This window comes from Melospiza melodia, chromosome Z, assembly GCF_035770615.1.
Source record: "Melospiza melodia melodia isolate bMelMel2 chromosome Z, bMelMel2.pri, whole genome shotgun sequence".
NCBI classification, from domain to species: domain Eukaryota; kingdom Metazoa; phylum Chordata; class Aves; order Passeriformes; family Passerellidae; genus Melospiza; species Melospiza melodia.
This window is the reverse complement of record NC_086226.1, coordinates 75,491,463-75,514,989: the sequence shown is the minus strand read 5'-3', so window position 1 is coordinate 75,514,989 and position 23,527 is coordinate 75,491,463. Positions and strand designations below refer to the sequence as shown.

The following is a 23,527-nucleotide window of genomic DNA, read 5'->3' as shown; positions in this document are numbered from 1 at the left end:
GCCTCTTTGACCTGGTGACATGGGGGAGGGGATACGCTTGTGTGTCCACTCCCTCAGGCCCCCGGTGGGTTCCATCTAAGTGGGTCAGGCCCTTCATCCCGAAGCAGAGGACAAAGAAGGAGGCAGTATCACAGGTCTGGCAAGTGTGTTGGCGGCGGCGGAGAAAGCCCTTCTATCGGACGCCATCTTTTTCTCCAGATCTCCCTTCTGTGGCTGAAGAGCCCTCTCCTCCCGCTTCTCCTCCACCCCTGGACCTGTTATGTCATGTTTCCTCATATTCCCCTCCTGGTCCAGTTCTTTCCCCCTGCATGTTTTATTTGAAGTGGCTGTTTGGGGAAGAATAATTTTTGTGAATACCCTATATTTTACTGTTTTCTTTTGTTTCAGTTTCGCCTCCCTAATGGCCCCCGCTTTGACATCGTTGGCTCCCAACCCTGCGCTGCTGCTAATGATAATAATTACCTGTGGACTCTTCTTGTCATCATCGGAGTCATGGGTCATCCCCCAGCTGAAGGTCAACGTCTGGCGTGCCTTGGCTCAGTCGCTAGGACAGGACAACATATGCCTTGACACTGGGGCAGCAGAGGACCCGATGTCGTCTTGCCTTGTGGGGATCCCTTTCTCTCCAGGCGAGTTCCCCTCTGCCTTCCAGACTGCCCTTTCCCCTATTTTGGCCCGGAGTCTCACTATCCTCCCTAATTTTGATTCCTCAAATGCCTGGAGAGACGGAGTGGTCAGGCTGAATCCTGCACCTTCCGAGCCCACAGAGTTGCATCTTCTCGGTTCTGCCAACACCTCTGTCTGTTTTCAGTTTGATTACACCTTTGCCCCTATAGAGAAGGGCAGTGAGGTGGTCCAACAATCAAAAACAGAATACCAAGCCAGTCAGTGGTGTCGAGCAGTTCTAAAGATTGGTGGCCCCACCACTACTGGACGGACCCCTTACACCTTTCCTAGAGGAGTGTTTTTGATTTGTGGCGACCGAGCAGGGGCAGGCATCCCCTCTGGTCTGGTTGGAGGGCCGTGCACTTTTGGCCGGTTGACGCTGTTTACCCCCAATATTACCCAAATTATAAATTGGAAGAGGACAAACATCACATCCGGATTGGGCAGAGCTAAAAGAGATCTCAAAGATCTCACAGAGAATTGTGATGATGAAAATACCCATTGGTCACACTCAAAATACATCGCCTTTACCATTCTATACCTTGGGTATCGGTGGCGAAGTCTCCAGGTGAATTGGGCCGCCTAGAGTGTTGGGTAGCTAAACAAGCGAATCTTACATCAGCTGCGCTATACGACCTCCTTACAGACGAAATTACAAGGAAGGCGACACTCCAAAATAGAGCAGCAATAGATTTTCTATTGCTGCTTCACCATCACCACTGCGAGGAGTTTGAGGGCCTCTGCTGCCTGAACCTGTCCTCTCGAGCTGAGGGCGCCAGACATTCCATCAAGAGACTGCAAGACCTCGTCCTTCAGGTCAAGCAAGAGACCTCTGACTGGCTGGGGGACATTTTTAAGGGTTGGGGCCTCAGCGGGTGGGCCGGTTCCATAATAGAATCTGTTTGCAAGGTTGTTCTGAGTTTAATAATACTTTTAGCTTTCATTATTTGGATCCGCAGTTTGGTCCAGAGACTAATGGCCAGAGATACCTCGGCATCTGTCAACCATGCCGCAGTCCCGTTGGACGAGCCCATCGAGCTGGAAGACCTCTCCTCGGAGGCCGAAGAAGCTGCAGATGAGGAGGGGGCGACCGCACCGTCCTTCGACCATCCAGGGGCGGGCGGATTCCAGCTCGAAGAAGGCGAGGCCTAGCCGGACCAGCCGCGAGATCCTGAATTTTAAGTTTCTATGGACTTCCTGTTCTTTTCATTTTATTTGTTAAGAAACGGGGAGATCTTGTAGTGCGTTTTTAAGTTCTCTTGTGTTCCCCCATTTTATGTATCATTCCCCTTTTGTCCTTGTAAAATGGTTCTTCCCTCCCCAGTTTTCCCGCCACAGCTCTCCTGACAGTTATGTTACTATGGTTACCCCTGCCCCCTTCAGTTGTCAATCGTTCAAGTTATGTAACTTCCCCTCCCTTATTTTACCACATAAGTAAGCTTTTCCTCCTCCCTGGGCTCAGTTAATCACCCCCCACTCCTCCCAGCTTTCGAGAACTTTCTTCTCTTTGGGGGGATGTAATTGGCTGGACTCCCGGGGCTCCTTTCTAACCTTGTGTTTATTGGATATGTTTGCATGTCAGTTATGTTGTGCATCTCCCTATGTTTTCCTATTTGCTAGCGGGGTTTCCCTCCTTTCTCCGCCCCTTGCCTTTAAAACCTCGCCTCTCCCCTTGCTCGAGGCCATTTTGCTGGTCGGTGCCCTCCCTCCGTTGGTACCTGCCATCCTTCAATAAACCAACGTTAACCCCCAGCAAGTGCTCACTCCCTTTTCTCATCTCGTCCAGCGCGTATAATCCAGTCCGCGATTCGGCCCAGCCCGAGGCCACGACGCCAAGGGGGGCTGATCTCAGATGCAGTGGAGGGGTCGGCCGTTTCCCCTCTAGCTAGCCAGACTTGGAGCCGCTTACGTGTTCGCGCACCAAACCACAGCAAAATCGTGGCAACAAATGCAACAGATGTAGAAAAAATTATGACTGATAGCAATCAAAACACAACCGTCATTTTTCTACTCCATTAAGTAGTTATACAATTATCAAACGTGTGCACTCACATAACAGAACACAGTAACCAATGAAGAAAAAACCTTTTATTCAGAAGAGGTTCAGATGTCTTTACAAGAAAGACATGATTTCAATTTACAAAATCAACATTACCACCAGCACTCTTCCTTAAGAGTTGTCTTTTGTAAATGTCAATTGTGTAAGCAAAGCAAACGATCCATACCCAAACATTTCTACCACAAAATCTCTATTTAGATTTTGCATATATATATAAAAAATACATATGAATATCATGTCTTCATACTTCAGGTCCTTCCCCTCCAGGAACCAGCTATAAAAGAGTAAGACATTTTTGCATTAGTTCCATAGCGTTAAGCTTTATAAACCCATACACGACAGCTCATACTTTACAAGAAACATTTTAGGACATGGAGACTTCATGCTAGACCACAAAAGTGGCTTTCAGACCCTCCCAACAGATGAAGTCAGTTATTGCCAGAAACGCACAAACCAAAAAGGCAGCAGGGAGTAAATCAGCATAGCACCTCCTTGTGAAGAAAGCAAAGAACTGAAGAACAGAAAAAGAAATACAAAAGACAAAACATGAGGGGGAAAAAAAGGATTAACCACTACTTTTACTGGTATCTTTTTCATTATCAGCTGAGCACTTCTAAAGAGAAAGAGCTTCACTGGTTTTGGGATCAAAATAAAAAAAAGTCTAAGTCATGGACTTCCTGATATGGGAAGATACATTACCAAAAGACACACGAGATCTAATGCACAAATGTATCTATCTATCTATCTATCTAGCTGAAAATTCACCAGGTTCTTCAAGGGCAACACAGGCCCAGCCTAACTGGATGGTAGGAATTTCACCTCATACAAGGAGTCAGAACATATGCTGTCCTTTCAACATGCAGAACAATAACCAAAGCAGAAAAAAAGGCTTAAAAATTAACACAGAATGGCACCTGCTCCGACACACAATGCAGAGGCAAGACAGGTAAAAAACACAATGGAGACTATTCCTCATTCATACAGAGCCAAATTAGACTCAGATCTTTCCACTTCAGCCTTCCTATTCCCACAAAATTAGGAATGCCCTTGTATTGGAAGTCCAGGCTTTGTGGCCAGCTATGCATGCAAGCTACTTGAAACTTCCTGATGTAGTGGAACTGTCAGGAAAGCTCGGCTTAAAGGAGTTGAATACAATCACTGATTGATTTACAGGCACAGAAAGTCAACACATGCATGACTCACCATAGTTATGTTATTTCCATTGAGCAGAATCTGGTCCAGCTTTGTGATTCTTCTGCCCTCAGGTGTGATCTCACTGGGAAGGAGCATTAGAAACAGTAAGTAAGAACACAGAACCAGGGACAATGGCTCCAGATTTGACCACAGAACGGATATAAATCTCTGCATTAAGGTGCCCATTGCTGGAACTAACAAATAAATCAGCTACATGGCAGCATAACCTGGATAAATGGAGCACCTAGGTACAGAAAGCTAACTGAAAAGGTCTCTTCTACTCAGTACATGGAGATGTGTATTCACCCTCTAAAGCTTAACAACTTCTTGAATATGATATATCAACATATTATGACAAAGTAAAAATATTGAAGTTTGCTACCTTGTTGAATCTTAGCCTAGGTCTTAAAGAAGTGTAAAAACAAATTAACTACTAGAAAGTTTCCCACACAACCCATGCAAAATTAAGACTACAAATAGGATCCCCATACAAGTATAAACAACACAATAGCTACTCTATGACATGGCTGTCCTGAACTTTCTATTGTTTTAAGATCACTTTCTATTGTTTTAAGTGCAATGTTAAACTACTCAGCTGGTAAGTATTCCACAGCTGTAAAAACACTTTTTTTACACATCTTACACAGTACTTTGTCTCAGTGAACCAAATAATAAACAACAACAAGAGGCAGAAAACGTACTTACAATTCCGTAACATCTTCCAGCACCATATCTGAAAATCTAGTTTCAAGGAAAATAAGGCCCAGATTTTACAACTAGACTATTTAATGCTATTTTCATTTTATGTCAATATGTGATTTTACCTTAAATTTGAAAATATCAGAATACAACTGATCCATAAAAAAAAGGTCTATTCAGTGAACCCAAAACTCTGAAAAGCTATAAATTACTTAGGCCAGAGCATAAAGCAGGTAGCCTTAAACGTCCATAGAAGGATACTGACAAAGTCATCAAATCCTAGAAGTGTCCCAACAATTTCTTTGTCGCTCTTCATCACGATGTGAATACGTGAACCGATGCACTTGTCCACAAGTTCTGTAGATACACAGAAAAGCATACGTTCTACAAAGCAAGGGTTTCGTGCCTTACGGGGTTTCTTGAGTTTATTTACACAAACAGACACATTCCACACAACCTTACACACCCCTCCTCCACCCTCCCACACAAACCAGACACTCTCCCATACCCCCCCGACATCCTTACATCCATCCCCACTCCCACCGGCCTCCCTCAGACAGTGCCACAGCCCCACACCTCATCCCCCACACCGATCCCCTACTCACACTCCCCTTTCCGCGGGCCCCAGACCCCGATATCCTCGCGGGCCGTGCGCGGGCCCCGCCGCCTGGCGCTCCCGCCCTCCCGCTTCCCGCCAGGCGCCGGCGCAGCTCGGCCCCTGGAGGGGCCCGCAGCCGCCCCGACCGCCAGGGAGGGACCCCGCCCCGGGCCCTGACTGGGAATCCCGGGAATTCGTTACCGAGCGGCAGGAGCTGGGATGGGTTGGACACCGCGCTGGCCGCCATGTCGGAAACGGCGAATGGCCGCCGCCACACATGAAGGGCCGGGCCGGCAGCCGCTCCGCCCGCAGCACCGCCCGCAGCACCGCCCACAGGGGCAGGGCCGGGCCGGCAGCCGCGCCCGCGCTCCCCTCGCTGTGCCGACCTGTCCCAGGAGTCGCTCTTTGCGCTGCCTCCAGGCAGAGACGAGACTTGAAGGAAATCCCCCCTTTTCCCCCTTCCTTCTCGTCCTGCTGGCCCAGCCGAGCAGCGCCGGCGGGGCTGCCGCCGGTACCGATGTGCCCCCGCGCCAGGACCGCGGACTGTGTAGTGTGCGCTGTGATGGCTCAGCTGCTACAGCATCACGGAAGAAGGCAGGTTGGAAAAGATCTCTGAGATCACCGAGGCCGATCCCACGAATCCCACCATGTAAACAAAAACATAGCACTGGGTGCCACATCCAGTCTCTCCTTAAATAACTCCAGGGACACTGACTTTACCACCCCCTTGGGCAGATCTTCTGTGAAGAAATTCTTTCCAACATAAACCTCCCCAGCACAGCTTGAGGCTGTCCTCTTGTTCTGTCACTTGCTACCTGGGAGAAAGTGACCAACCCCTGCCTGTCTACAGCCTGCTTTCGGGCAGGTGTGGAGAGTGGTAAGTCCCCCGAATTTCCTTTTCTTGACACTAAACAACCCAGCTCTCTCAGCAGCTCCTCAGGGCGCTTGAGCTCCAGACCCTTCATCAGCTCTGTTGCCCTTCTCTGGACTCACTCCAGCACTTCAATATCCTTCTTGCAGAGAGGGGCCTGTTGCCAGATGAAGAATTGTTTGCGCAGTGGGTGGGTTAATACAATGCTTATTCTTCAAAAACCGTTGACCTGTGGAACTGCCCAATGCTTATTCTGTAGGAAGAAGAATTGGAAAGCGACCAGCCCAGTTGTGCCAACTTTTGCCAGTTCACTAGGCTGTCAGCTATGACTTTGGAGTCCCTGACCACCCAGGACCACCAAAGAGACCCCCAAGACAGAAGAACACATGGAGAAAGGGGAGGGAACATATGTTAAGGACTTCAGAGAAATGATTCTCATATGTATGTTTCTTCTAGGAAATCCTGTCAATGTGTATGTAAAATACAGTGCATAAACTAGAGCTCTGTACTCAGCATGAATGAGATTTTTGGAGGAGCTATCCCCTCATGCATTCCAGCTCAATAAAGAATGCTGGCTTCTTAATGCTGCATTAGTGTTAAGGAGTTTTTATTTTTACTGACTTTTGGTAACATGCCCACAGCTGAACATAGGACTCAATTGTGGTCTCACCAATGCTGAGCATAGGGGGGCAATCACTGCCTGCTGCTGCTGGCCCCGCTCTTTTATGTGAAGATTTTCATTTGCCACATTTGTCAGTTGACTCACTAGAGATGTGTGTGGGAGGTTTTTGAAGCCTTTCAGTAACTTAATCCCACCACCATTCCCAGCTGGCTTCATCTGTGTGCAGTAGGCGCTGGGGCCAGAGACAGCCCTCTGGGCCTCCTGGGCATGGGGAGTGCTGCACAAGGGGGGCACTGGCTACCACCCTCATCACAGGAAGCCCCCAGACCTGCTCAGAGAAGGAGGTGCTCGCTGGAACTGTGGACACTGGGGTCACTGGCCCTCACCCCTTCTCCACCTGCTCCTGTCCTGCTGGGCACAGGCACCAGCTGGCATCACAGGAGCTGTGCCAGGGAAAATGGGCTTGAAGGTGCAGGCAGTGCTCCTGTAGGGGCAGAACAGCGCTCAGTGGATATGGGGAGTATTCTGCTGGTACAGGGGGAGATAGGAGGACATTGGCCACAGCTTTGCAGAAGGGAGGGAGGGCACTGACTCTTTCCTTGCCATGAAAACTGTCAGCAAGGTAACACCGAATGCCATTGATCCTCCATATCCCAGCTGCTGAGATGGCCATTGTTCTGTGAAGGTAACCATTTCAGCATCCCTAACTTGTTTCTCCAGGCTCCATGCAAGGATGTGCCAGTTTTGTCCTGACACCAACATTTAATTTTGCATGTGAAAATGAACTGGCATTGGCGGTCTAACTTGCTGTCCGTACTTATTGCAATTCTTATTTTCATTTCCTTTCTGGTATTTCACAAGAGGCATTAAACCCTAGATGTATCCACTTTTTAACATCACATCATCTACACTACATGCTCTTCTGTGCCTGTTTGCTTTCTCCCAGCTTCTACTTTCAATATTACTTTGGGAGCCTTTGAATTTTTAGGGCCAAAAACCTCACTTCATTAAGATCAAAGTGCAGCCTTTTCCTCTTGTTCAAACTCCTCTTGTCCCAGAAGGCTTCCTCGTGCTCCATGGACCTTTCTCTCTGTATCTCATTTGGGCACTAAGACTCTTTTTTAGAGCTAGGATTTCTATGTATTCCTGTCTTCATGCATGCAATTGACAATGTTGCATGGAGTGCCACGTCCTCATCCTCAGCTACCTGTCTGACAGCTGAAACTTGGTCCCTTCCATTGACCTGCATCAATGCAACAAACGTGGACCAAAATACTAATTTGTGACCCTGGAGCCCCACATCTTGATGTTGCACAAAGCCTGCTGCCTGTGTGCCCAGCAGCTGGCTGTCATTAAATTTCCCAAGCACAGCTACCCAGGTCTAGTAACAGAATTTTCTGACAGCATCAAGTTGCTTCTTGCTGTTCTTTATGCTCTTTGCTCCTCCAAGGTGCACTGCAATCCTTGCTCTCTTGCCTAGGAAACTGGGACAGCCTGAGGAGAGCATAAGTTTTAGAGGACTGCCACTGAAGGTGTCTGCATTTCTCTCAGCTGCTGCCATTTGGAGAGAGCTCTCCATCTGAGAAAACAAATATTCTCTCTGCACAAGCAGCAGATTCTTGTCCCATAGCCACCAATAGGAAACTGTCACTTGTGAAGTAATCCCAACTCCTGCAATGCTGACCTTTGGGGGATCCCTATCTTCTTTAATGCCTGAGTGTGCCATCTGGGGAAATCTTGTGTCGACTGAACTTCTGTAGTTCTGCCAATTCAGCTAATTTGTTGTCCTATCCCTTCAGCTCACACCCTACCTGGTGCAAATGGCCATAGAACTTTCCTGTTTGTGGTTCCCAGTGCTGCTCAGTTACTGTCCTTTACTTCTGCCTGGGTCTGGGAAAGATCTGGCCTTGCAGCCTCTACACTGCCTATACTTACCTGTGTTCTCCATCTGCCCAGCCCCTCTACACAAACCTGCCAGGCTGACTTGTTTGCTCTCCTTCTCCACTGTCTAGAATGACACTGAAGTCTTTTTCTTTAGGCTACTGACATGGAAACAATTATCTTTCATTTGGGTCCCAAATGCAGTGCAATAATCTCACAGCAGAAGTCTTGCAGCCCAGCCACAGGGCAGGCAAAACTACAGCAAGGGCACTGTAGTTTTGAAGCACCCAAGCCAACTTCAGTGCTTGGGTGAGCACTTATTCGGAGGGGAAAGGGCAAGGGAACTCATGTGGAACTCAAATTCAGAGCTACATAAAAACTGTGGAGCCCTGCCTTTACTCAGAGTGTCTGTTAGAGCACAGGAAGTATTATTTATTGGTCTAGAAAGTGTAAAGATATGCTCAGAGTACCCAGCTACTCAGCTTCAGGAGTTTGCTGTCACACTGTGTTATCTCACGGACCTTGTTGCATAAGCCATCTAGCAACAGTTTTTGTCCTTGAAAGTTTTTCAATGTTGGCAGAAAAATTAGTAGCTCACTCTTTGCATCCACTTGCTGTCCTGCAGTACTAATGTTAGAGACCAAAAATTTTGTGTTTCTTTCACACTTGAAAGCAGTTTTTGGAAATGAAGATGTGAAGGAAAATCCTGACAGCCATTATCCAAATCAGCCAAACTGGAAGGGTGACATACTAAAAATAAACCTTCCAAATGAATAGGTTTTTTTGAGGAGCTGGAATTAATGAGCAGCCACCTGCTCTGCCTTAAGGCATCCCTGGGGTGCAGCACCTCAGACAGGTTGTCCAGTGCTGTCTTCTGTCCTTTAGATTGTGTGTCAGCTTCCACACATGCAGCTCAAGGCTAGAACTAGACACTGTGCAACAGTTTTGAACCATCATCAATCACCACAGACTCAAAGATCCTCCACATTCCTGCATGCATGGCAAAGTGCTGGGAAGCAAACTATTGCACTTCCCATGTCCCTCTCCTTCTTCCCTGGCCACTATGTGCCTTCACTTCCATGATGCCAGCCATGCAGGCCTGGGTGGGCTGAAAGCATTAACAAGACCATGGGTTATTAGGTTTCACAAGGTGGGTAGGAAGGTTTCTGTGCTGTCCTGGACTCTAGAAGTTGACATGAGTTGTGAGTCTTGCTCCATATCCTGACACAAGTATTGCCTTGGAGTTATTTTCACAAGCTCAATGAGGAACTTGAGACAGAAGGATTTGCCCTCCTCAGATCCACTGCCTAGTCTGCAGAATGGGGAAAAAAGAACCTTTATTGCTCCAAATGCACAATAAAAGGAGCTAGTGTTAATCATGTGGCAAGGAAATAACCATTCAAATGCACCTGTTTCTTCTGCCCATCTTGTACCACAATCCAGGTGTCCACATGTGGTTGATGTGGACAAAGATTGTTAAGAGCTCTGAAGGATACCCACAAAAAATTTAAAAGCATGGAGTTTTGAATCTGTGTGCAGAGCTGTGTTTGGTCTGCTATTTCCAGCACAGCGTCCAAAACTCACTAAAAGAACTAAATGAGCAGGTGTGATGGCTCTGGGTCATTCAGAATTTCATTCCTTCAATTTTATTTTCCATCAGTGACCTTTCTTTAAGATCTGCTAAAGATTTTCCAGTGGACTACTGTCTGGGGAATCTTCATTGAGACTTTTGAGCTTGTATTTTAATGACAGGCCATTTGCTTGCTATTGAGTGCTGAAGGCTGTAGTGGCTGGAGGATGTTCTTTGAGCCCTTCCTGCATAAATGCTCATTTCATGGTTGATGCACCTGAAGGAGTGTGATTTAGTGATCCAAATGATCCTTGTTTTTATCTTGATATATTCCTAGGAATACATGGGAAGTGGATGGTTCTGTGTGCCATGAAATGCACAGATGTCCTGAGGAGGGAGTAGGGCCTCAAGAGGAGAAGGCACATCCAGTTGGCTTAAGTGCCAGGCTAGCCCCACTCTCTGAGGGCTTTTGTTATGACTTCAGAACTACTTTTGGTCCAAGGGAATTTAGGCTGTATCAGTATGTACCACAGGTATGACAAAGATGAAGACGTTTATAATTATCACTATTTGAATATGGTAAAAGCCCATCAGAGCTTTTCCTATCCTAACAGCTAAAGGCAGTGAGACTGTTAAGTGACAGTTTGTATTCACCAAGCAGGGATCTCTTGACTGAATGCAGTGTTTGGTCTACCAGTAAATGGAAAGGCAGAAGTATAGTTTCTGCAGCGATTTCAGATGTTGAAATTCTCACATTACAGCAAGACACCCCAATATTGTAATTTCTGAATGCCTTCCAATCCAGAACCTGGTTCCTATCACTCACTGACACTGGTTTTCTTTATGCATTAGTAAAGAAGATGAGTTACCAATACATCTATTAGCACTCCCTGCCCTAAATCAGTTATCCTTCCCCATATGGAATTTTACCTGTATGACTATCAAGAGTTCAATTTTTCTATTTAATTTTTGTACTTAATTGGATTTTTTACCATGCACTATTGTCAGGACTTATGGTAAGAAAGTTCAGTCCTACAGAGATGACCTGAAGGTAGGCAGCAATGTTTTGTCTTGGCATTCATGAAGTGTATTGATTTACAGTTGCAGACATGTGCCATTCATCCTATTTCTTTATTGCTCTGCATTCTGTGTACTTCCAAATATATGCTTCAGTAAAATTACTGCTTCCAGTCAAGTGCTTAGAAGCAATCTTAATTTATAGCAGTCCTTCTTCCACTCAAGGTCATGAGAAAACATTATGGAAAAGAAACAGATATCTGGAGCCCAACCCTACAGAGTGATACAGATTCCCAGGACACCCTCAAGTGTTTTCCTCTGCTGTTGACCGCACTGCACGCAGGCCTCTTGGCTGCCAGCAGCTCAGCTTTCAACTCTTGGAGTTTTGAGTAAAAAGTAAAAGGAATATTTTGGTTTTGAATATTCTTGCAGGAAAATATATAACCTGGAAGAAAGAAATGTTTTAGCCATCCTGTCATGTCTGTGTCCCAAGATATTGTAAACAGTAACAGTCTATAATTGAAATTAAACTGCAATGTTTATACCAGAAATGCCACATACTTTGCCTAAAAGCATTATTTTCCAATGTTTTTAAGATGTTAATTACATTTTGAAATTCAAACAATTTCTTTCCAGGAGGGTAAAAATTTCTTTGCAGGAGGGTAAAAATTCCATTTGCTACACAATTCCACTTAATGAAGTCTAACTCTCTAGGGGCTTGACCTAAGGATTAGTGCAAGTCATGAAATATGGACTTATTTTCTGCTCTGTGAATGTTTGGATTCTGATGGCTTTTGTTCCAGAGAAGGGCAAGTGTGGTGTGGTGGTAAGTGAGGTTTTTAATGTCTTAGGCATCTCTGTGAGTGAAAGGGACATGCAGAATGGGTGGGCAGCTGACTATCTTGAGTCAGTAGTTCAGGACAATCACTGATACAGAAATGAAGAGTCACTGTGGGTTTGTGTTAGTGCATTAAGGACTGGTTTTTAGGTGAGGCAGAGTATTTCACAGGTGGCAGCACTTCCTGGTTGTTACCATGCTCCATTCTTCACGTTCCCTCCCTGTAGCAGCTGCCTGCTCTTCCAACTTTCAACCCCCTTGGACACGTTTCTTCTGAGTTTCCCCAGGGTAATTTTCATTGAATTCCTCATTATGCGTGTGCCAATATGCATTAGAAGAGTTGACTCTCTCTGATTTTCAGCTGCTATTTGCAGATTGTGCTGCAAACCTGTACTGGGGGTAGCAGCCACCAAAGGTCACCAGCACCCCTGGAGATGGAGCACCTCCTGACCATAGGGAGCAAACTAGACACTCCTTAAGCCTCACAAACCCAGCACGTGGGTCCTATCTCTTTTTTTATCCTTTTAATACACCCTAACTCCTCCTTCTTTCCCCTCTTTTACCCCCTTTCCCTCCCTGTCAAGTTACTTTCTTGACATCTAGTGGTATTGTGTTCTCCAAACACCAGAGCAAAAGCCAGTGCTGTGCCAAAAACGCTCTTGTCTCTCATCAGTTTTATCCTTCCCAACCCCTTTTTCCTCCTGTTTGATTTTTTCCAGGAAGAAAATGCTTGTCTTTGGTTTTTAATATCCTGCATATCAAATATATCAATATACTTTCTGTTTTGGTTATTTATAAAGAATACTCATTTACAGTAAAGTCTGAATAAATTACTGCCCTTGGTGCCAGGAAAATCCCTGTACAATAATTTAGGAAAGAATGTCCAAGATATGCATAGAAACCACCCCTAACAAAAAGGTTCTTGCTAAAGCTAGGAATACTCCATCAAGTGGAGGCCTCTTAAATATGCAGCTGATAAGGGACTATGCACTGTCACACGTCTGCAGGAGGTCACTGCATCCTTCTTGTGGAAACACATCAAAAAATACATTCAGCTACAGCATGTGCACCTGAACAATGCAGGCTGTTGAAGGGATGGCATCCTGCTGTACCGCGTCTCATGTGCTGTATTCTGAACTTGACAGTGTCTCACAATGACGTTCAGATCACAAAAAGAAGAAAGTTCTGTTCAATGGCATCTACTGACAACTGAACACACAATGATCAACAGTGAAATTAAGGAACCTGGTGTTCCTGTCAGGACTTGTTTCTGCACTCTGATAAAACTACAGTTCTGATGACTCATTTAAGGACCTTCCATCCTGAAACAGGAGGCTGGCAACAAAACGACAACCCATGCCACTGCCTTTCCTGTTAATTCACTAGCAAAACAGCCTGTAATAAGAAACATAAAACATGGACACACAAGGCAGTCCATGTGCTTAAAAATGTGCTGCACACAATAGATGCTGACCAGGCCTCTCACATGTGTATGCTGGTTCCTGTCAGAAGGTGGGGAGAAGGCATGAGTCAAATCAATCTGCTTAGAAGTGTTGAAAAGTGAAACCACCTTACATTTACATAACATCTTGCCCTGTGGAGTGCAACCGGGCCTTTTTAATACAAATAATGAGCCTTTTGAGAGCTATTACTGTCTGGAGCTTCTACTAAGCTAGGCTGAGTCAGTACTTTCCTTCATGTCTCACAACACTTAACTTGATGGAAATCAGTAGCACCCTCAGTGTGCACATAGCATAACCTTGCTTTTCTGGAACTTGATTCTGCAAGTCAAGGGAAGAATGTGAAAGACTTTTCATCCATCTCATTTAGGACCTGTGTTAAACTTTTGGTTTTATCTCACCCCTGAAGGAGGTGGTTGTACTGTGCTGCTGCACTTGTGCCCTCTGGTAGCCTAGTAGTTCAGGAATTGTTTACATTTGTGGGGGTCCAGAGCACATTTCTCCTCCCTTCCTAATAAAAGCCTTCATCATCATCATCATGCATGTCACTTGATCCACTGATTCATCTTTTCACTTTGTCTAATTTTTTTTTTTTTTGTACGATTATCTCCTTTCAGCAGAAAAGCACCACCGACCACAACTAACTGCTTCAAAATGTTGGGTGCCGTGCACCTTAAAAAGCCCCAGACAACTACTTGGCCATAATATTAACACATCACTGAAAGAAGTATTTACCCATACTTCTATACAAAAGCTTTCCTTAATCCAACTGCTGTATAGTCTTGAAATTTTTGAATATCTAGCAACTGACTTAGCAAGAAGAATAATTCTGGAAAGTGTCCACACAAAACGATGATGCCTACCATATCTGTTCTTTAAACCTATGCAATGCAATATAAAGTACCTTAAGTCACACATTCAGTCACTGTTTATTTGAAGTTCATATTTTGTAATCGGAAAATAGTAGTTGAAGGCACCTTTCCAGCTCCCTCTGTAACTCTGTATCTACAGAATTAATGTGAAAACATGCAATAGGTCCCAAATAATTCCTGGCACCTGCAATTAAATACCTCGAATTCTACTCCAACATGAAGAGATTTATGACTGTGACTGCCTGCATTAAGGATGTCCTGAGCAAAGAGCCAATAATCACACTACCTTGCTAAGCATGGCTGAAGTAATGATCAACTGTCAGGAGGCAGATTAACTGCAGTACATTAAAACACAAGCTGACTATTCAAATTATAATTCAAAGATTTTTTGAAGAATAATGTTCCCCAATCCCATATGCAAACAAAACAACTGGACTACATTCATATATTAATTTTTTATTTTCCCATACAATATTCACAGGGTCTGCTTTCTGTCTTATTCAAACTAAATTTCCCCACCCATGCCCTCAAACTAAAGAACCGACATTTCAGGACACAAAAAGAAGTCTTGTAAACATAAAACATCCAACGCATAGCTGAAACCCAGAGCATTTAGCAATTAAAAACACAGTTATATCCCCTTTAACGCAGCGTGTTCTCTTGTGTATCACACCAAAGATTAACCAAACTGCTTCTATATTAAAAAGGTGCAGCTTTAACCAAAGGTCACAATGCACTTCTTCACCCACTGCGTGTTAGCATGTGTGTTTTATCATATCCTATTCAGTCAGTTAAAAACTATATACAGCTACGTGGAAACGTGTGTTTGTGCCATGTTTTTAACAACACAAAAATAAAGGCATTTTTAAGCTGTTGCTGCACATTATGCAGCAGGATGCCAGACCACTGGTTCAGACACCTAACTTGAATGGAAAAGTCAAGTCCACTAAACCTCTGCTGTGGGAGTAACATTGAATGGAACAGTCCACTTCACACATTCAAACATTGTGAAAGAATAAAGAGACATGTATGCAATAGCTGATCATCATCAGTTTTATAGCACTAGTTACCACTTTTGCCAGCACACAGAACAACTCAGTAGGAAAAAAACCCAACACAATTCAAGCCTTCAACCAAATGCCTTTGTTGTGATTAAAGCTACATAACTAATATTCAAACTCCAGAAATAATGAACACTAGCAAAAGTAAATCATATTTTCATTTGACACTTGCACCTGAAGTGTACCACTTGCTTTACTACTGTGTGCAATGCAGCACAAAAAGTACTAGACATCAGTTGCTGAAGCACAAGAAGAAAGCACAGAGGTACAATCAAGAATGTTGTATGCAGGCACAGCTTTGTATCGCAAGACAAAAGCAGACTTTTGTTTTCTTGTATTAGTGAGTCTAACTATTTCTGGGGAACGTGCATCCCAAAATGAGACTGCAGTATTCAAAATTCAGTACAGGATAGCAAAACTTTACATCCTGAATTTTACTTAAGGAAATTTAATACCTCCATGACCTTCTAAATAGTCTTTGAGCTGTCTGATGTTTTCCTTCAGTTGCCAAAAGAGCAGTCAATCAATTCATAACAGAGTAGGGGCACTTTTATTTTTTTCAACCATGACATGATTTTAAAATCAAGTCATCTTAGATCAATTCCTCAGACTGCTCAAGTGTCACCTGAACAAGTAATTTCAAGTTTTTGCTAGAAATACTATAGGCAATTAATAAGGGTGTAGAACTCTTTCTCTGCTTGCCAAGAACTTGTGTAAGAAGCATCTTTTGATTGAACTAGTAATTGATGACAAATTTTTTACTTTAGCTTATTTTGTGTGCATTAAAGAATTGGTCAGCATACTTTTTTTTTTCCCCAGAGCAATTAGGAGTTTAACCTTACTATGACCAGCTCAATTCAAACAATGGGCATGTATATACATTTACTACCTTCAACAACGAAATAAAAGAGAATTTTACAGCACATAAGCTACTGAAGACATGAGCAGTGAAAGCAATGTAACTCTAATAACTCTACCAAAAAGATAACCTGAAATATTTAAAACATTTCCTGACCACTAACAAAATAGAGTGGCAATTAGATGCACAAGGCTGTCATGTCTCAGTGCAACACAGAGAGGAATATTTACAGCACTTGTGCAATGCAGTATCAATATCAAATTGCCCTCTTACTAGGAAAACAATTTAGTAAAAAGCTTTGTACGTGCCTAACACATAATATAACCTCATCCAGTGCTGGTGCTGTGCTGCTTAACAAACCAAGCTACTTCTGGTCTTAAATCCAAAAAGCAGCAGCAGCATGTATAGTACTGCACAGGTTCAATGACAAAGTTAGAAGACTCCCTATTCTACTGCACATTTTTTACATAAACTTGGAAACTTGGATTTTTTGTTTTGTATGCAGAAGTGGATTTCCTGAGTAGTCTTAGTCTCAGCTTACAATTTCTTCAGTAAAACAAACATTGCAAAAGAGAAAATGTATTTATTTTAATACAGAAGATGTTTAAGCAATCATAATGAAGTATAAAATTCAGCAAAATCTGACGACTTTCCAGGCTGCTAAAGAATGTGTACCACAATGTAGTGCCAAGCTTTCAACGATTTTACAAAAAAGCAATGGGTATGATTCCATTTTTCTAAAACAGCAAATCAAACCAATGCACTACAGTTAATAATATTTTCTGTTTTGTAATCCAAGATATTCAGCCTGAAAATTAAAATGAAATGAGATTTTCATATATATGATCTCTTGTATCAGACACTAGACTGTTGTGTTATTTTAAAGTGTTACACTGCAGACTAATTGTAGTGGTAAAAATCAAACTTGGTTTGGATTAATATCAGTAAAAATAAAGAGACACTAGACACTGCTAGATATTTTAATACAGGAATTAAAATATTTACGTTCCGAAGGATCCTTAAAAATATTTCAAATTATGTGTCCCTTTCATAACTTTTTGGATCTGTTTTGTGATTTTTAAGAGATGAGGAGTAAACACATTTGAGTGTTGCATATATTCAGACCTCTGTACCTACAGTTAAATTGGAGAACCACTAATCTTAGTGAGTAACACACCTGAAGCATTGCCGCTACTGGTTACGATCCAACGCGTGTTGTCGTGGTTCTTTTATCCGAGAAGAAGCTTTTGAGGAGAAATACCTGCCCAATACTAACAACAAGAAGGATGATTGCTTCCCCTATTGACCAGTAGGCCACCCTTGTGTTTAAATCCTCTGCTCTGCTGCGGCCCTGCGCTTCCCTCAGGCGGAAGTGAGTCTGATAGTCGATGACAGACTTCAAAGCTTCGTGAATTGAAACGCACGCAGACTCCATCTGGAGAAACAAACACACAACACAGAATTAAGAACCCTTCTAGTGATTTTGTGCTTTGATATTTAAAATGGAGTCATGTAATTTTGCAAGCTAAGAATGTAAAATGTAAATACATTTTACTGTATTTACACTATTTCTATCTAATGTCAGATAGAAATAGTGTAAATACAGTAAAATGTAACTTACACTGATGAAACTTTACACACAAAAATGTGATGCTGTTAAATACAGAAGCAGATAAAACCACAGAACTAATAAAAAGCAACAAGCTCTGAGAATTAATGAACAAATTCCAAATTTATACTTGGATTCAAAATGACCCTCGGAAATATTTTTGAAATGTCATTGATCCTCCAGCTGTTAATTCCACAGGAAAAAAAGCAGTTGCTTATAATATTAAGATACACAGAGCAGATACGATGTGCTTCAGTTTTCACAAATATGACATTCTGCATTGATTAATTCTCACTCAAGTTGTACAACATGTACTCTGTTGTCAAGGGACCATTCTCTTACTCATCTAACAAAACTGGTTAGAGAAGGGACAATTTTTATCCTTCAGTGCTCCTGAACACTCAATGCCTTATTCATACAAAAATACTTACCAACTTGGCCAATTTAATGATTTTTCATTTTAAAAAAAACCAAAATGCATTATTGGTTTTCCAAGTCCTAGATAATTTTTTATATAAACTTCTTGCAGTTTTAGTTTATCTGCTCTAAGTAAAAGTACTCCTAACTGTGTTTTGATCACTAAGAGACAGTCATTAGATCTTCAAAATACTTATTTTCTACTCACAACTTAAGTTTCTCTTTAATGGCTTAAAATTAATATTTCCTGAAGGTCAAACAGCACAAATTATTTTAAAGGAAATGTTTAACGCCCTTGTAGGGCTGCTCTGAGTCCCTTAAATCTGTATCTAACCACATTTTGATGACTTTCAAGACATGTGTCTGAACAAGTCTAAGATAATCTCGACAAAATTCAGAATGAGTTTTTTCAAACTAAGTTTTGCTATTTGTAAATTGTAGAAACATCCTCATCTGCACAAGGGATCTAACACAAGGTCACTCTGGTTTTATGGATTTACCTTTAACTGCTTCCATGAAAGGCTGCCCAAATTTGGTCATGCCACAAGCCTGACCAGAACTGCAAAAAGAATCTCCTTCCAAAGCAGCAAAAAAAAGAAACTAGGAGATACAGTATCAAGAATCCGGACTCAAAATAAAAGCACTGCAGCAATTAATGAAATGATCCAAAGAAAGTTTTAAAGTATTTAGATTGTGCACAGGGGGTATAAAACTATAAAATCCTGAAAACAGAGTAACAATAATGCTCTGACACTTTCTAGACTTAAAAAGCCCAAATATCTAGAAGCCAAATAAATATAGCTGACTTTATTTATTTTGCTAGAATTTCCTTCTCCAGTTTAAAAACAATAATTACACAAGTTCTCCTGCTAAAAAAAGTTTTAAATATAGAAATAATTCTATTGTTTTAAATATAGAAATAATTCTGACAGTTTCTCCAGAGCTTGGAAATATTTTAAACCCTATTCCACCAATATCTATTTTGTGAAATCCACATGTCAAGAGACACAATACTGTGTCACTGAAAGGATGTTCCATTAGAAACTTTAGAAAAATCCCACCAACCAAATGGAAAACAATCAAAAAAATACCAGAAACCACCCAAACAACAAAACCCCAAACAACAGCGGCTTTAAGTTTCTGTCCTAATTTCCTCTTAAACATTTGGTGATTCCTACTCAGCTTCACTTCATGAATTTTCAAAAGCAATGTAGATAACTAAAGCAGCTAAACTTGAAGAAAAACTGCCTTCACTTAACAACTTTTGCCAAAAACAACAGTTACCTGGGTAAGTGCAGTTACTCTGTTCTCACTAGGAAACAGTGGTGGATCTTCTCCAACCTGGAAATCGAAGTACACAGTTTTGTGTGTGAAAGTAGAGAACTCATTGCTGAAGCAGAACTTGTATGTTCCATTCCTGGATGCAGTAAATGTGAAGCTATCATATTGTTTCTTCATCTCTTTGTACAGCACAATGCCATCGGGATCTTCCAACCGACAGTCAACATCATAATGACCCCCAGTGATCACCTGGAAACAAAAACCAAGAAATCGTCTTTTTAAAAACATGGACACCTATATATTTCTTCTAAAAAGTCTGGTCTGGCAGATGGAACTGCAAAGCTTTTTGCCTTGACAGGTGTTGTAAAATATAATGCATTCATTTGAGAATCTTTCAAAGAAAGTCTGCAAAATTATTTTCCTATGAACGACACACAGAAAATAATTAAATAATTAAAAATGCTTCTGGTTCAGCATTTGCAATGTCAACTGTATTTTCAAACCCTTAGGAGAACAATTTTAGTTACTTTGTTGTTACTAACTGTACAACAGCAAAGTCTACAGTAGATGACACTCCATGGGACAGCAACAACATGACAGTAACGAGTCTGACATTTGCTGTACACTCAAATCCTCCGTGGAATTAATGCATCCAGCTGAGACTGCTAACATGCAGCAAGACACTCCCTTCTTGTGGCCAGGAAAGTGTAACTGCCCTGCTGTATCTCAGCTGCATTAGGCTGCAGGAATGGTGTGTAACCAGTATAACAGGAATTTCGAACTGTCTGGCTTCAATCTGTCCATTTTCCTGTCAGCTGCTGTCAACAGAGCAAGCTCTGGAGAACCTGCTGCCTCCCTTCTGAAGTTAGACACAGGAGCTCTTGCAAAAATGAGCACATCTGGATAATGCCTGCAACTGACTCAAAACTTCACAACTGTTTCAAGGGGATTTCTGAGGCTTTGATTACTGTTTGTCTATAGTGTATTACTACCTGGATTGTCCAGAAAGACTGATCAGGAGTTTAGGTATTCACAACTTGGTAATCTGATGACTCTTACCATAGCAGTTGTACACTTTATCCTTGCTGCAAACTTTTTACTTTTAAGGAGGAAGAGACTTATTTCATATGTGTGCAGAAATCACTGGAATATTTTAGTATCTCTGTATCTGCACGTCAGTCCACATGGCATTATTTAAATGCTCATCAATTTACTCAAGTGCCAGGTTATTAAAATTATTACATTAGTGGTACAACTGAAACAAAAGACTGGAGCAGAGCTCCTCCACAAAGACAAGATTTTAAAAGCATCCAGAGGGCAAGCAATAACACAGCTCTTCATTTTTGAAATATGATCTACAATTTGATAAGGGTGTGCTTTTTCATGGAAGTCACTTGCATTCAGTTGTGTAGGCACCCTGAAAATATTGCTTTTACACAGAGGTAGTAAAGATTGGCCAGAACTTTAAAGCTCCCCTAGGATTCCTTGCCACTGAACTTGCTTGTGCCTCCTGTTGGCCCTTGAGACATACTGCCAAAGGACATTCACACAGCACTTCAAGCTGCCAGTGGCTGGTCAAATCCAGACTTTTCTTTTAGCAGTGCTAATCCTGTTCTGGTCACCAATAAAAGTGGCAACAGCATGCTTACCTGTCCAGTAATACCCACTTCAAAACTACAGGGTAAAGTACTGCACAGAAAAGACTGTACGGAAGAAACAGTCAGAGACAAGAAATATTTGGGTAGAGAAAAAGATATCCAGGACTGAGACTAGACAGGACAGAGTAACAAGGACTGATATGTGGGAGCAACATTCCCCAAATATACTTGAGATGGGACAGCAACTGAGAAACTAGAAAGCACAGGACTTCAGCCAGAAAAGTCAGCTCATAAAAATTACACAATCCTTTCAAAAGCCCCCAAAGATAACTGTGATTTTTGTCAGTGGGCATGAGTTTTCTCTCCTGCTGCTGTACTATCAGTGAGTTCATCTACTAAAGTGACAGACTGAAAAGTTCCAGCCCTGCTGATACACTCAGAGGCACCAAAACAGTGATGCTGTATCACATCCTTCTTCTATCACCCTTTCACTGTTTAGTATGTAAGCTAAATCTGAATTGTACTCTGAAACACGAACTATTAGCTCTTAAGAGGCACCGTGCTCATCCTCTCGATGCTTCACAAACCACTAGGCAATTATGTCTGCGGCACACCGACCTGTTGGTCAGGCGCGCTTTAGGTATTCTCTGCGCGGTTCTGGAAGGGCACTACTGGGAGCCACCACGTTACGGACGCTGCCGGTTTTCAGGACCAACTCTGTGTCCCACTCACTCAGCCCTGCACTACGCGGAAGCCTCCCATCCGCTCCCGCAGAGTTTTCCTCAGTCAAGCTGGAAACCTCTCACTGGATCCAGCCGCTACTCCCTGGCCGGGCGCTGTTCCCAAACGCTCCCGACAGGAAGGAAGCCAAGGGAGAGCCCCCGGCTGGGGCCCGGGCTTAGGGCTCGGGGCCGCGGCCCAGCGCGGCACCAGGGGTACCTGGAACTCGAGGGTGCACTTGGTGCCCTGGGCGATCTCCTCGTAGAAGCACTGCTTGGCGTTGTCGGGCAGCTCGAACGTGATCTCGGAGGCCCGCGCCGCGCAGGCCGCCAGCGCCCACACCAGCAGCAAGGGCGGCAGCGGCCCCCGGGAGCCCCGCGGCGGCATCGCCCGGCGCGGAGAGAGGCGAGCAGGGGCGGAGGGGCTCGGGGCGGCCGGGGCTGCGGGGCTGCGAGGCGCGGGCGGGACGCGGCGTGGCCGAGGGGACGAGCGGCGGCACCCGGAAGCGCCCGCGCCTTCCCGGAGCGCTTCCGGGACGGGCGTCCGGCGGGGAAGGGGCGGGGGAGCGGGGCCGCGGCCTCGCCCCTTTCTCCCGCCGTGTCGCGGCCGGGCCTCGGTGTCCGCTCAGCGCCGTTGCCCGCAGATTAAGTTTTTCGGGGTCCCCCTAGGCCCTGTAGCTGGCAATGGCGGGCTCCTGTGGCCGAGCGCACGCAAAGAGTGAACTCGGTGCCCTCCGAGATGAGTCGGGGGAGTTCTGCCGTGCAGATCCTTGAACGTTCATTGCAGAGTCAGTAAGAACTGAATGAATAAACAGAGGTATAAAACGTCGATTAAAGTGCCCACGCTGATTGCAGCAGTCAGTCATGGAGTCGTAGAACGTTAAAAGTTGGAAATCTCAGTGATTGCTAATCCTCCTGCCCTAGGCAGGGACACTTTGCACTAGATCAGGTCGCTCAGAGCTCCATTTGGCCTTGAACGCTTCCAGGTTTGGAGTATTCCCAACCTCCTCGGGCACTGTTCCAGTGTCTCACTACCCTCACTGTAAGGAATTTTTTTCCTTATGTCTAACCTAGGTTTCCCTTCCTTCACGTAGTACCCATTATTTCCCGTCCTACCACTACAGATCCTGATGAAGAGTTCCTCTCCAGCTTCCCTGTAGGCCCCCTTCACATACTGCTAGGTTGCGAGGTCTGCACAAAACCTTTCCTTCTCTAACCCCAACGCTCTCAGCCTTTCTCAGTTATTTTTATAAATAAAAGGGAAAAAAATAAAGAGAAAAGATACCCTCCATTCTTATTATATTAAGTTCTGTGGCAAATCAGGCAAAGTAGGAAAAGAAAAATTCCTCCCAGTCAGGAGCATGAGCTTGGAATGCACTGCGTCTGGTCACCCATTTTGCTTCTCTGGAAGAGGGGCTGAACCTGCATGAAGTACCTATTGCCAAAAGAGGCACCATACTGGGGTGCTGCTGTATAATCCTCTAGCCTTGGAGAGCAGCCCTGTGCTAGCTTGTGGAAGGTATGATTTTCATCCTCACCACTGTGTAAGAAACTTGGGCATCAGTTTGAGGACTGTGGATTTCATAGGGCAGAGGTACCCAAAATTCATGTGTAGAAGGCTCTGATAGATAATGCA

At 43.7% G+C, this 23,527-nt stretch overlaps 2 protein-coding genes and 1 long non-coding RNA gene across 3 annotated transcripts; 1 reads left to right on the top strand and 2 right to left on the bottom strand.

Moving 5' to 3' along the window:
• Positions 1-2,739: 2,739 nt before the first annotated feature.
• On the bottom strand, positions 2,740-5,522 carry LSM5 (LSM5 homolog, U6 small nuclear RNA and mRNA degradation associated). Its single transcript, XM_063179669.1, has 5 exons — positions 5,418-5,522; positions 4,880-4,975; positions 4,625-4,652; positions 3,929-4,001; positions 2,740-2,999 (listed from the first exon to the last, which is right to left on the bottom strand). The coding sequence occupies exons 1-5, from the start codon at positions 5,461-5,463 to the stop codon at positions 2,967-2,969; spliced, it is 276 nt and encodes a 91-aa protein (XP_063035739.1). The 5' UTR covers positions 5,464-5,522; the 3' UTR covers positions 2,740-2,966.
• A 240-nt stretch (positions 5,523-5,762) lies between these two features.
• On the top strand, positions 5,763-6,675 carry LOC134432262 (uncharacterized). The gene is made up of 2 exons (XR_010031278.1): positions 5,763-6,093; positions 6,347-6,675. It is a non-coding gene; the product is annotated as an uncharacterized LOC134432262 (long non-coding RNA).
• An 8,108-nt stretch (positions 6,676-14,783) lies between these two features.
• TMED7 (transmembrane p24 trafficking protein 7) lies at positions 14,784-22,282 on the bottom strand. Its single transcript, XM_063179829.1, has 3 exons — positions 22,112-22,282; positions 19,578-19,823; positions 14,784-17,702 (listed from the first exon to the last, which is right to left on the bottom strand). Exons 1-3 carry the CDS (start codon positions 22,277-22,279, stop codon positions 17,466-17,468), a joined length of 651 nt encoding a protein of 216 aa, XP_063035899.1. The 5' UTR covers positions 22,280-22,282; the 3' UTR covers positions 14,784-17,465.
• Between the last annotated feature and the right edge of the window lie 1,245 nt (positions 22,283-23,527).